This window comes from Natator depressus, chromosome 4 (assembly GCF_965152275.1).
Source record: "Natator depressus isolate rNatDep1 chromosome 4, rNatDep2.hap1, whole genome shotgun sequence".
NCBI classification, from domain to species: domain Eukaryota; kingdom Metazoa; phylum Chordata; order Testudines; family Cheloniidae; genus Natator; species Natator depressus.
Genome location: NC_134237.1, coordinates 6,391,375 through 6,404,553, shown reverse-complemented (window position 1 = coordinate 6,404,553; position 13,179 = coordinate 6,391,375). Strand labels below are relative to the sequence as shown.

The window sequence follows — 13,179 nt, the reverse complement described above, 5'->3', positions numbered from 1 at the left end:
ATATGGGCAAGATTCACAAGCCAGATACCCAGGAAAGAATTCTCTGTAGTAACTCAGATCCCACCCCACCTAACATCCCATCACAGGCCATTGGGCCTATTTACCATGAATATTTAGAGATCAATTAATTGCCAAAATCATGTTATCCCATCATACCATCTCCTCCATAAACTTATCAAGTTTAATCTTAAAGCCAAATAGGTCATTTGCCCCCACTCCTTCCCTTGGAAGGCTATACCAAAACTTCACTCCTCTGATGGTTAGAAACCTTCATCTAATTTCAAGTCTAAACTTCCTGATGACCAGTTTATATCCATTTGTTCTTGTGTCCACATTGGTACTAAGCTTAAATAATTCCTCTCCCTCTCCAGTATTTATTCCTCTGATATATTTATAGAGATGGGTTTCAGAGTAGCAGCCGTGTTAGTCTGTATTCGCAAAAAGAAAAGGAGTACTTGTGGCACCTTAGAGACTAACCAATTTATTTGAGCATAAGCTTTCGTGAGCTACAGCTCACTTCATCGGATGCATTCAGTGGAAAATAGTGATGGATTCTAAATTAGCTATTATCTCTGGATAGTTCTCTGAAAACTTCAGCTTAGCACACAGCAGTGGTCAAAAAGGCTAAGAAACTGTTAAGAACTATTAGTAAAGGAATAGAAAATAAGACAAAATATCATAATGCTACTATATAAATCCATAATGTGCTGACACCTTGAAATTGCATCTTGTTTTGATCATCCCATCTCAAAAAAGATTGGAATTGGAAAGGTTCAGACACGGGCAACAAAGATGAACCAGGATATGAAACAGCTTCCACGTGAGGAGAGACTAAAAAAATTAGGGCTGGTCCAGTTTAGAAAAGAGATGATTAAGGGGGGATGTGAGGGAGAGCTATAAAAATCATGAATGGTGTGGAACGGAACAGAGAAATATTATCTACCCTTTCCACAATACAAAACATCAGGAGTGACCCAGTTAAATTTATAGTCAGCAGGTTTAATACAAACACAAGGAAGTATTTTTCACACAACACACCATTAAACTGTGGAACTCATTGCCCTCCGATGTTGTGATGGCCAAAAGTATAACTTGGTCTGAAAAAGAACTAGATAAGTTCATGGAGGATAGATCCATCAATGGCTGCTGTTCTGTACACTCCCCCTGATGCTCTGGTACTGGACACAGTCAGAGACAGGATACTGGGCTAGAAGGATCACAGGTCTGACCCATTATTGCAGTTCTCATGTTCTTAAAGGTCATAGGATAGTTGTTGGAGTGTTGGATCCCACATTAATTTTGAGACTGAGCCTTGAGAAATTCTGATTCAGTAAAGATGTGTTCCAAGAACATTCGTATTATTATCTCTATTAATTCAACAGAGAGTTTTATTGGTGGGTCACATCAGACACTTCCAGTGATTGGGCATGCTGTCTCCACAGCAATCGCAGCCTCTGTCAGCCTGGGGAGAAGAGAGACGGGGACACAAAGTAGGTTCACCTGCATGACAGTGGTGTGAGGCTACTCCAAGGGCCTTCCCACTCAGTGTACTTTAATGCCTCCCCCACTCCTTTAGAATTCCGCACCTTCTCCGTCCCTTGTGCACCATCACTGCTCTGCGCTAAGTCTTCTAAAGTGCTGCTCGTTTCTTCGTCTTGCATACAAAAGAAGCAGGTAAAAATGGAAAGAGCTATCCCTGCTTACATTGTGAAACAACATGGCTGCCACTGAATGGTCTGCATATTTCAGGGTGTAGAAGCAGGTATCTTCTTGGACCTGCCTGAATCTTGCAGAAAGCACCAGATTGATGGCTATTTATTATTTGTATTACGGTAGCATCAAGGATCAGGGTCCCACCACACCAGGCCCCAAAGAAACCACTTCAAGTTGGAGTCTTGAGTTGCTTTCCTGTGACATCTTGCAGCTGCTGCTATGTGTATGTGACATCCGTGGGTGGGTGGGCGTGCACCTGAGTTCAGGTGAAATGAAGACGCAAGCTGAAGCTTTGCTGAAAATCTGAACAGAACCCATCTCTGTCCTTGGTAAGTGCTTGGAAATTCTGGTTATGGCAAGAACTGGAAGTAGCAATATTTGGAGTACCAGGAATTTAACAGTGCCCCCTTACTACCACCTAGGGCACTGGTGCAAGCACTGACACAGGGGGCAAAGTCCCACATCAGACTTCTGCTGCATGGAATTTCAATGCATTTTCTGAAAGCCTGCTACCTAAAAATTCAGCATAACATGGCCACCTGGACCAAATGTTAAATTCCACCCACCCGCCTTGACATACACCGAGAGCAGTCCCTGCTGAGTTCACCGCCCAGATACTGTTTCAGAATGGAAATCAGAATTTAATTATATTTTGGGGTGGGTGGGAGGGATTTGACAGGAGATTTCGTTGTGAGAATCATCAGGTCTCACTTGGGTTAGAAATCAGGATATTAATGTTACTTATTTTAATTTTCTCTCGGAGTCAGATTCCCACTGTTTGAGTTTGAGCTCAGTTTGTTCTGTTCATTATGATGGAATCTGCATGAATTTGACATTAAACTGATTATCTCGGAAAACAGTAGCAATCATTCCCCCTTTTCCTGTGTACACTTGAGATTATATCTTTGTGGCTGACATAAAAAATACAGAGCAGGAATAATAAGGCAGAGAGAAACAAAACATTTATTTCAAATGTTATGGATGGGGTTCTTAAGAAACAGGGGCAAATTCTGCCCTCGTTTACATGGGTACAAACCATACTTCAGTAGTTTTACATGGGGTGACTGGGGATTGAATGTGGCTCTGTGGTTTCTAATTAGGAAGAGAGTCTTTCCTTTCCAATCACAATCACCAACAACTTGGCATCATGCGGCCTCTGGACTTCACAATGATCATAGTTTAATATGTGGCAATTCTGGCCCTAACTCTTGACCTGTCCTCCATGTACATGACCACACATACACATCTGTGCACAGTCTCCCACACTCGCATGCATCCTTGCTTGTCCATATTTAAACATTCCCTACTTCACACCAGCACTCTGCCCCTAACAATCGCCGCTTCTGTCCCCTCACACAGCACCCCTACACATTTCGGCCCCAATCCTGCAACTGAATCGGTTTGGATAGATGCCCATGCCTGGCACTTTTATAAAAATGGCACTTTGGGGGTTTGTTGCCTAAAGTTCAGACTTTGCCTAGGTTGTGAGAGGTCCTGGGTTCAATACCTGCCCAAGTCCTCTCGGAGAATGTGAAAGTGAGGATCCCTTTATGTCCTCCTAAAAATGTGCTGTAGTTCAACTGGAAGTTAGGATGCAGGCACCAGGGAGTGAAATTTTCTGGCCGGTGTTATGCAGGAGGTCAGACGAGATTATCATAATGGTCCCTTCTGGCCTTAAAGTCTATGAAGTCCCAAAGGTCTCGGACTGTCATAAGGGCACATACCTGCATGGATCCAGGGGCAGGATTGGGGCCTGACATGGATTTGCAAGTCAGCTCACATATATAGGGAGTCAGACAAGAAGAGACTTTCTATGGTAATGAAATAATAACCTTTCTGCAGGATTCTTATGCAAACCATAGAATTCTAGAGTTGGGATATAGTTCTCTATTCAACTTGACAGGCTTTAAAGTTCATTTCTTTAGACCCCTGTTTTAATTCTGTAGAACTCTATTGGTATCATCTCTATCCCATTATTTTCCAAAAAGATAAAATATATTAAGACATGATTAACATTTGCAATCAGTGAATTGATAGTGAATTGACACCTCTTATGGACACACGCAGCACCTTCGACACACTTCGTGTTAAAAAATAGCATCTGATGACAACAACAAACTGTACTGCACAAGCCCTTTTCTCGGTGACTAAGAAAGAAGGAACATTAATATGTATAACCCATCAACAGCAGACAACCCCCATTTACATTTTTTTCCACTTGCATTTTCCTCCAAAACTATATTAAAAAAACCCCATCCCTAAAATATGGTTGGAAACCTGAATGCAAATAAGGTGCTGTACGATTTATTACAGAATTTCTTCTACTCTGACAGTTTGGTACCCTGAGAGAGACAATAATGGCTCTGACAAGATATGAGTGAAAAATGGATTGGAGTCACATCACTGCTTTGCTACATGACTGGTTATTGAGGGAGGCTGTCTGAACTGCACCAGCATTCTCGTGGAGAGCTCTCTCAAAGGCTGCATGGGACACCAGAAAAATTGAAAGGGCAGGGATGTTCAGATTAGTCATTGCTAAGTGGGAATAAACAGGGAAAGGCAACATGGCTCTCTCTGTGCCACATCACTAATCTGTAAGGGAGGAAGAGGAGAGAAATCTCTTCTGCACTGTGATTGCAGCACAAGGAAGGTTCAAATTTCTCTAAGCAAGTCCCCTGTTACTCTACACTGATTGTTCCGGAACTACTCAAAAGTTTTCTGCAGAACCATCAGACCCACAAATGAGGTCTCTGTCATGCTGGCAATTTGCAAAGCATAAATCAATAACTGCTACTTTCAAACAATCTAACTCAAAGCTGAGATGGAGATTGGAAGGTCTTTGCAGCAGGCCCCTAGCACATTGGGGTGCTGAGCCGTCACTGTGGCCCCTAGGTCTTACTGCAATACAAATAATAATTAATAGCAACATTAGCTTCCCTATTCCTGTACCATGTGACATGCTATTACACGAGAGCAGCTACTAAAAGGGTTCCTGCTCTACAATCCCCATGCATGAGACAACCACACTGCAGAGCTCTTCCCCTCGCAATGCTTCCATACCTCCCACAGTTCAGCCTTCCAGAAGAAGAGGGGCTCCCAGATGTCAGTACTTCCCTCTGCATCCCATGACTGAAGGTCAGTTGCAGTTTATGAATAATACACACTTCAAATACAGCTGTGTCAGCGGGCTAAAAGGGGACACATACACAAGAGGGGGCTGACTTGGGAGACTGTTCAGTCAAAGGGATGGCAGTGGGAAGGGGACACAAGCAGGTGGTTACACTTTGATTTCACAGTCCATATAACACACCCGCTATTGCAGTGCACGCTGTGACACTCTACCTTGCACTTGTACGCCTTTGGCACAATTATCACCAAAAAAGATGCTCAACATGTTAGCCCTGTGTAACCCACACACCTCTTGGGTGTGGTGTTCTGTCCCATCTAGTGGCACGGAGACCACTTAGAGATTAATGAGTCTGCTCTACAGCCTTAGTTAAGGGCCTTGTGGCTTTTAGCTCATGCAGTAGAGGCTCATGCACTAAGCTGCAGAGGTCCCAAGTTTGATCCTGTCCGCCGATGACCAGGGTCTGTCAGTGTTACACCTGTAAATCAAGAACTTTAGAACCTCTTGCCCCATGAACGTCATACAGATAAAGAGAGACTCGTTTCTCAACCCATGCTCTTACTAAGGACATTTTTTTCAGTTTCACTCTCATCGTTGTCATCTCTCAGATCTGGGACAGTGCAGCCCGCTATATGCAAAGGCATCTACACCACGATAGCACTGATTGCAAGGCAGAGGAGGAGTACAACACAATTCACTCCACAGCACCTTTCACAGAGAATGCTCCAGGGCAGATTAAAGCTCACTCCTGGATGATAGAGGTAAAGCACTGTGTGCAAGTTACTCTGTGTCACGCAGGAGAGATGTTACAGAGCAGGAATGCACAAGGAAGAGATGACAAGACTAAAGAAGAGGCATCATTATGGGGAGTTTGAAAGGCTCCAGAACTAAGATCTCATGCTTTTACTGCACAGAGCATTGGTGTTACAGGCAAGACAGGTTTGAAACTGCGATCTGGAAACAGTCACGTCACTAAGAGGTTTGATTGCTGGACGGAGAATCTCAGAGTGGAGAGAGAAGAATGGGGAACAGAAAGAGAAGAAGTCAGACTTGTGGTAGAAAAAGGGGAGAGAAAGATGTGGAGACTGAATACTAGAAAGACGCTGTCAACTTGGATCCTGAAAAAAGCAGAGGGTCCATAGGGATTTCTGATTATGACAGTTATGTGCTCTTGCTTTTGGGAATGGAGGAGAACACAACAGATCAGATTCTCCACTCACTTCCTCCTGAGTTACAATGATACAATGCCACAGTAACCCACACTGGCGTAAAGCAGGCATAAGTGAAAGGAGAACCAGGCCTGGTGTATTTTGGACTAATCTATAACTAAGTTGCCACCAAGAAATGACCAGTATGATTCTTAGTGTCAACGCAATTTTGGAGGGGAAAGTCAGCACATTTTCAGTTAGCAAATGTGTTTCAGAGAGAGGCCAGAGAGGAAGTTTGGGCCAAGCCTTAAGTTCTTGACAGGATAAATAGAGTAGAATAACAGAGGAGGTGAAGGGGTGACGTTATAGTTGACAGGGCTCTTTCACCAGTGAGTGGAATATCAGTTTGGATATACAGAGCTGAAAGAAGTAATGACAGAGCAAGTATTTCATGGCAGAAAACGAAGACATGGTTATATCTGCAGAGGGGGATGCATTAGCGCAGATGGGATGCCTCAGGCTGATCCCAAACCAGAGACCCCCAGGAAGACAGAAGAGAGAAAAGAAGGGGACTAACAAGACTGGCAGGTGGACAACTCAGATGGTGGACTGTTGTCCACTGCAAATCGCAATAAAGGGACAAGCATGGAGACAGAATTGAAACTGAGTGAGCAAGGTGCCTGGTTTGAGAAGGATGTGATGCGATGATTGGCAGCAGAACTGAGATTAAAGAGAGCACGTGAACTACAATTAGGCTTGGCAGAATTCAATTGATAAGTGTTAATAATTCCAATGGATAATACCAATGTTTATTTTAAAGCACTTTTTTCTGATTTTATCTATTTAAATTTTCACAGGTGTGCAAAATTATGGGGTTTAAGCATTTTTAATTATGCATCTAATTGAATTTTTACTATTGCAGGAAATTATGGGGGTTGAGCAACAGAGGGGTCAGACAATAATTATTTAATGATAGTAGGCCCCGAGATTCAAAAAGTTAAAACTTTATAACCATTAATACACAAGTTGTCAACTTCACATGTCAAAATATACAATGTAAATATCCTTAAATCAAACTCTATTAAGTTCTCAAGCAGCCTTTACTTACTTTGCCTATTGGTAAATTTCGATTATTACTGATCAAAATAATTTTCATCAGTTTGTGTGTGTATGGTGAAATCATTTATTGACATTTACAGATAAAAATCCAATCCTTCCAAGCCTAACGATAATCAAACGAGAGAGGTGATCCTCTGACAACAGAAGCAGCACTATGACGAGGGCCAATCCCAGACTGCAGATTGGCAAGGGGATGTTTTGGCTGAGACAGATGAACACCTAAGAATAGGATGACCATATTTCCCTATGCTGAATACAGGACAGCTGATAAAATTACTCGGATTCAAGCGAGTTCAATGGCAAATAAGCAGAACTATGCAGTACAAACGTTAAAATTGACATCAAGTTGACGGGGCCCCCTTTAAAAAGAAATGCTATGTAGTTGGATTCTTTTTATTTACCTCCTTACCTTTCAGGCTTTAGGGTTCACACAGGGAGGGGTGACACACACACCTCTGCCCCCCCCACACATGGGGGAGGTGACACACACACATGTACACCTCTCTCACATGGGGGGGTGACCGACCAACCGATCCGACCCTCCCTGCACTCTCTGCCCTCCATGCCTGGCTGGGCCCCCAGGATGGACCCACCTCTCCTGGTACCTGGCCAGCAGCAGCCTTTTGGCACTGTGCGAGAGGAAAGGGACAGGAGCTGCTTCCAGCTGCAGGGCTGGAGGTGGGGAGGGATGACCTGGCCCGTGTCTTTGCAGAGCTCATCTCTTCTTTTCTCTCCTCCCCTCTCCGTGGCTACAAGCAGCTGGTCCCTTCCTGCTCGCACAGTGTTGAAATGCAGCTAACACCTCCAGGCTGCTGCTGGACACCGACATAACCCAGCCGCCTCCTGTCCCCTGCCTACAGCGCGGGCAGGAAGGGGTTAAGCCCTAGGGATGCATTGTGCACCAGGGCCCAGGAAACCTGACTGCAGGGGCTGCAGTGAACCCGGCCAGAGAGGTGGCTCAGCAGGGAAGGGGGCTTAGGGGATTGAGCAGCCCCATGCTCCCTGGGGGCAGGACCCAGGGCTGAGGGGGTGAAGAGGTTGCTAAACCCCTGCCCTAGGGACTGCTGTGGAGCCTTCAGGTTTGGGGCATGAATAGACTGGAAATCGCTTCCCCCCCACCACTCCAGAGCTTAGCTGAGGGGTGGAGAGGCTTCCCCGTGCTAATGCTGTGCAGGGCTTTGGCACATGCAGGACTTGGCTCCTGGGCAGCGCCCTGGGCTGGAGGGTCTTGGGCTTTCCCGGGGCGCCAGCCCAGCCAGAGGCAGGGGGGAAAGGAAGGAGCCTGCTGGCCAGGCTGTTGGTGAGCTGAGCGCTCTGACCAGGGGTTGGTTCTCCACACAGCACTGGGAGAGGGATGTGCCCTGCCGGCGGGGATATGGAGCAGCAGCGGGGCTAGGGTGGGTGAAGGGGCAAAGCAGGGTTGGTTTAGTGGGGGATTGGTCCTGCTTTGAGCAGGGGGTTGGACTAGATGACCTTCTGAAGTCCCTTCCAATCCTGATCTTCTACGATTCTATGACAGTGACGGGGAGCCCGTAAAGGGCTGATAGGTGGCCAACAGAGGCAACATGTAACTGGCCACTGCCTGGCGCCAGCCTGCGTTCACCAGTCACCGCAGCTTGCAGTGTGCGGCCAGCGCTGGCCAGAAATGGGACGGGGGGCAGGGCCCTGCTGGACAAGAGCTAGCACGCAGCAGGAGCTGTGCTGACGGACCAGCAGGGGGAGCTGCAGCTTTGCCTTGCACACCCACCCCCATCATTGGCCACTGGACCCCCCCTACTCACTGCTGATGACAGGGCAGCTGGTGAACAGGGATCTGGCCAGCAGCAGGAGCCGCCGGTACTGATGGTGGGGACGGACAGAAAATATGGGACAGTTTGCCCGTTTTTAAGAAAAAATCAGGATACCTGCAGGAGGGCTTAAAAACAGGATGTCTGGTCACCCTACATAAAAAGATGCTTAAAAGGGGAACCGTGGAGGCAAGATAGTAGCCTGTGGGGGAGAGAGATTCTGGTGTGGGGAGAGTCTTTTCTTTCTTTTTTTTCTTTTTTTTTTTTTAAAAGAAAAGTGGTGAATGTGGCAGCTGCTTGGGGGCTATGGGGAAGGACACCAATGAACAGAATGTGGTTAATTAGAAAGGAAACACAATGTATACAAATAGAGTTAAACAACATTGCTAAGACTTGGTCAAAAAGTGTGAGAGGGGACATCCCTTCCAAATCCACAGGAACGAAGTTTCAGTCAATGAGTACCTTTTATAAACGGGCCGCCTAATAATGAACTTACAGACGGGCTCAAGGAGTTGTGTTAATTTCAGACACGGTGTTCTTGCCTAGCGCCCTTTGTAACAAGAGGTCACGTGCTTCTTCAAAGGTGTTAACTCCCAAGGTGGTTTTATAGTCCCCATTTGTACAGATACTTTTGTCAGTAGAAAAGAAAATGTGGAATATGATATCCACCTCCACGGGTAGGTGCTAACCAAAGACAGCGCAATCAGGACGTAATAATACGGCAGGGGTGGGAATCTCTCAACGTTGTCCTGCCAGACTTGGGAGGAAGCTGCAGAAGGTGACCACTTTGGAGCCATATCCCGATGTTCTCAGTTTAAGAAGCCATTTTCATCCTGGAACAAAACTGACTGAGCTGACAGAGGAAAGATGCCCTTCCTCCCCTCATGAATGCAAGACATTCTGCTTGCAAAAGCATTGCTTGCACTCTACTTGGATGTGAGGGCAAGTCAACCGCTGCATTATCTGAAGGGATTCACAGCTCATGCACTGGAGAGAGAACAGCTGAGACTGGGTGGTGGATGGGGCAGGTTGGTTCTGGCTGCAAACTCCCTCATGCTGCAAAGCAAAACCCCCCTAATTAGCCCCACAAAAGCCATACTTCCCCTCTCCGCTCTGTGTTAGGGATAGAAAGAGGTGTAAATGGCAATCAGCTTGGACAAAACAAATTTAAAGGAAGTTTCTGTGATGGGGGTGCCCTTTATAAGACTGCATCTACCCTTTGCTTCAATTACTTAACTGCAAACAATTATATTAACAAGTCAAAACAATTGATGACAAGGGGGTGTAATGGGACAGCAACAAACACTCATGTTTACTAACCTGCTCTCTCCTTCAGAAGGTTGTGGGGAATGTATCTGAAGAGTAAGGGAACTCAGTCCAACCTTCTTGATCTCCCAGAGCACTGTAGTGACCCATCACTAATTAGAGATTCAAAATCTTCACGCCCTCCCCACCTGGTCTTACTTAGGCAAAACTCAAAGTGAAGTCAATGGGAATTTTGCCTGAATAAGGACCAAATAAGAACCAAAGCTCCGATTCTCCTCTCACGTCATCTTTACACGGAAGCAACTCTATGGATTTTATTGGGATTACTTCTGACTTACATTGGTGTAAATGAGCGGTGAATCAGACCCTAAGGGCCGAATCTTGTCCTCTGTTTACACCAGTATTTATCTGGTTGATTTTTGTCTGTAAAACAAGGAGCAGAATTTGGCACCAAGTACAACCCTCAGGATTCGGAGTACAGCTCTTAGGATTCGGCCCACAGTTAGTTACTCAAGGCAAACCATCAAAATAATTTAACTAGAGGCGAAACAGGGCAGCTTGTGAGGCTTAGCAGACCCAAAAATTCCATACGATGATTTTTCCTGGAAAAAGCTCAACGGGAAACCTTTTTAAAAGGAGCCAAGATTTCACACTGCAATAGGTGCTGTATTTTGTTTAGCATTACTCCATTGCTACACGCTGCCGATAATGTTTCCCTCCCAGAGCTCTGACCAGCTCACGTAAGTCAGGTACTCGTTCTAGATATTAAGATCACTCTCAATTATTTTGTTCCAAGTGCACAAGTTGGTCTGAAGTGTGTGTTCTGCAGTATCTTGTTACTTCCACAAATACTAATGAAATTGCTTTATATCTGGGACAGTGTGGCTTAACAGACTACACAGCCACACAACTGCCCATTTTTACTTCTAGCAATGAGGACTGATGGCTCACCAGCTGATGGCTCTAGCTGCCGACAGTAGGGCAAAAGTTTTTTTTTTAATTTCCTAACTTATTCAGAAATTATATTCTTGAAAATGCAGGTGTAAAAATATGGAAAAACACCCCAACCAACCAAACAACCCCTCCCCAACAATAAAAAACCCTTCCCAGTTAATGAACACTGGAATACACTGCACTCCAACTGCATTTCATTCTGTGATGTAACGTTCTTATCACAGGGAATAAGGTCGGAAACAATTTGAAGTTTGGGGAGAAGGAAGGGGGAATACATTTCAGACTACTTAAAAATAATCATAAAAGTTATAGATAAGAAAAACAGTTTATAATTACCTCTGTTGAGTGAAGCTGAACTGTTTATATCTCCGGTAATAAAGGAAGACTCGGACTGCTTTCGAACTGTGTCATTCCACATTCTACGGATCCGGCTCTGAAGAGGGATTGAACCACACCAGTAATGAATTTTTAGCAGCTGCAGATACATTTCTTTCTGCCTCACTAAAGCTGGCTTACTGGCATGTCTAGAGGATGATGTGTCTTCCTATCCAGTTGTAAGTAAGCAGTTTCTGATTGGCTATCACCCGCATATTGCATACCAGACACTCGCTGCCTGGCTTCAGAACATGAATTTCTATCTCAAATAAGAAGTGCATCACAGGATACCATATAGCTTCTAAATATTAATAAACAAGCAGAACAGACCATGCACAAAATAACCTCCATGCAAGATATTGTTCCAGGAGTGTAGCGTTGAATCACTGAAACTAACTCACAGAAAATAGCACGAATGCTTCTAAAATTCCCTTGTGGTATATTGATTTGTATCTGTTTTTTCAAGTATACTGGAATAGTTGTTTCATGTCTAGGCCTCTCTTTGGATGTGCTCAAGTTTTCTACAGGTTTGTTATCCACTGTGGGGAATGTGAGAAATAAACAGAACCACGAAACAAGAGAACGGTGAAGATTTTGACATTTATGGTAGAGCATTTACTGAAGAGGTCTTGCTGTGTTATCCTGGATTTAGCAATCTTCTCTGTTTTGTCTTTCAGATGGGTCATGGGCATTTACCTGTGTCACTCTCACCACACCACCTCCTCCCCAAGTCTGTGCTTTGGAAAATCTACTGACAGATTTCCAACAAGCTAGCAGCTGCAAGCGGGGGCAGTTTTTCAGAACAACTCATCTCCGAGTAGCGCCTGTGATTCCTTGAAAATCTGGTCATTTCTTTTAGGTGCCTGAAGCTGGGAGCTGATCCCCTTTGGAAAACCCAGTCACTTATTTAGATGCCTAAATGGGAGGCGTTGGGTGCTGAGCTCTTTTGAAAATCTGGCTCCTGCTTGCTGGTTGGTTTTCTCCCCATTATTTGGAGGAAGGGTCCAAAGAGACATATTCCCCAGCTGCATTGCTGAATGTCACGATGAGAGGTGGCCAAGTGAACTTGCTGCAATGCTGTACAACTGGGACTGTCGTGGGCCTGCATACATGATCCGCCTTTGCTATGGGGAAACCCACTCTGGGGTTGTGGCTTCTGTCATCCCTCCTTGTCTCCTGATACAGGGAGAATGATTCAAGATGCACTAGCTGCAAGCTACGGTATAAAAATGCTATTACACTAATAATAAGGGGCCTGAATCACGCCTGCCCAGCTTCAGCATGAGGCTGGTGTTATTCCACTGGTTTCAGAGAAGTTATACCAGCATCACATTGGGGTATATGGCAGTGGGAGAATGAGGTCCGAGGTACATATGGCTTGCACTGGAGTGTCGCCATGGGCAGCCTCATCTATCCTAGCTTGTGTGTCAAAGAGTCGGTGCTCCTCAGTGCATGGGAGCTAAGCCCCGGGAGAATTCCCAGAGCAGTAAGCATTATGCTTTTCCACGTAGCCAAACATGGAAGGTGTTCTTCACTTTGACGAGTTTGGACAGACCCAGCAGAGCAGGCTCAGAGAACAGCCACACACAAGGAGTTTGGGACGTGATAACCCCCGCCTGACGAGACAGGTTAGGCAGGGAAATGTGTGCAGTGTTGGCGTATATGTGTGGCTATGCTTCATGCCTGCAAA

The 13,179-nt window shown here is 45.2% G+C and overlaps 1 protein-coding gene across 35 annotated transcripts in view; it reads right to left on the bottom strand.

The window, feature by feature from the left end:
* Window positions 1–13,179, bottom strand: part of ADGRL3 (adhesion G protein-coupled receptor L3) — an 804,652-nt gene that overhangs the window by 56,669 nt on the left and 734,804 nt on the right. For all 35 annotated transcript variants that reach the window (XM_074950298.1, XM_074950299.1, XM_074950303.1 and 32 more), the window contains one exon: window positions 11,451–11,547. In XM_074950298.1, coding sequence (XP_074806399.1) covers window positions 11,451–11,547 — 97 coding nt within the window. The remainder of the gene's footprint in view (window positions 1–11,450; window positions 11,548–13,179) is intronic.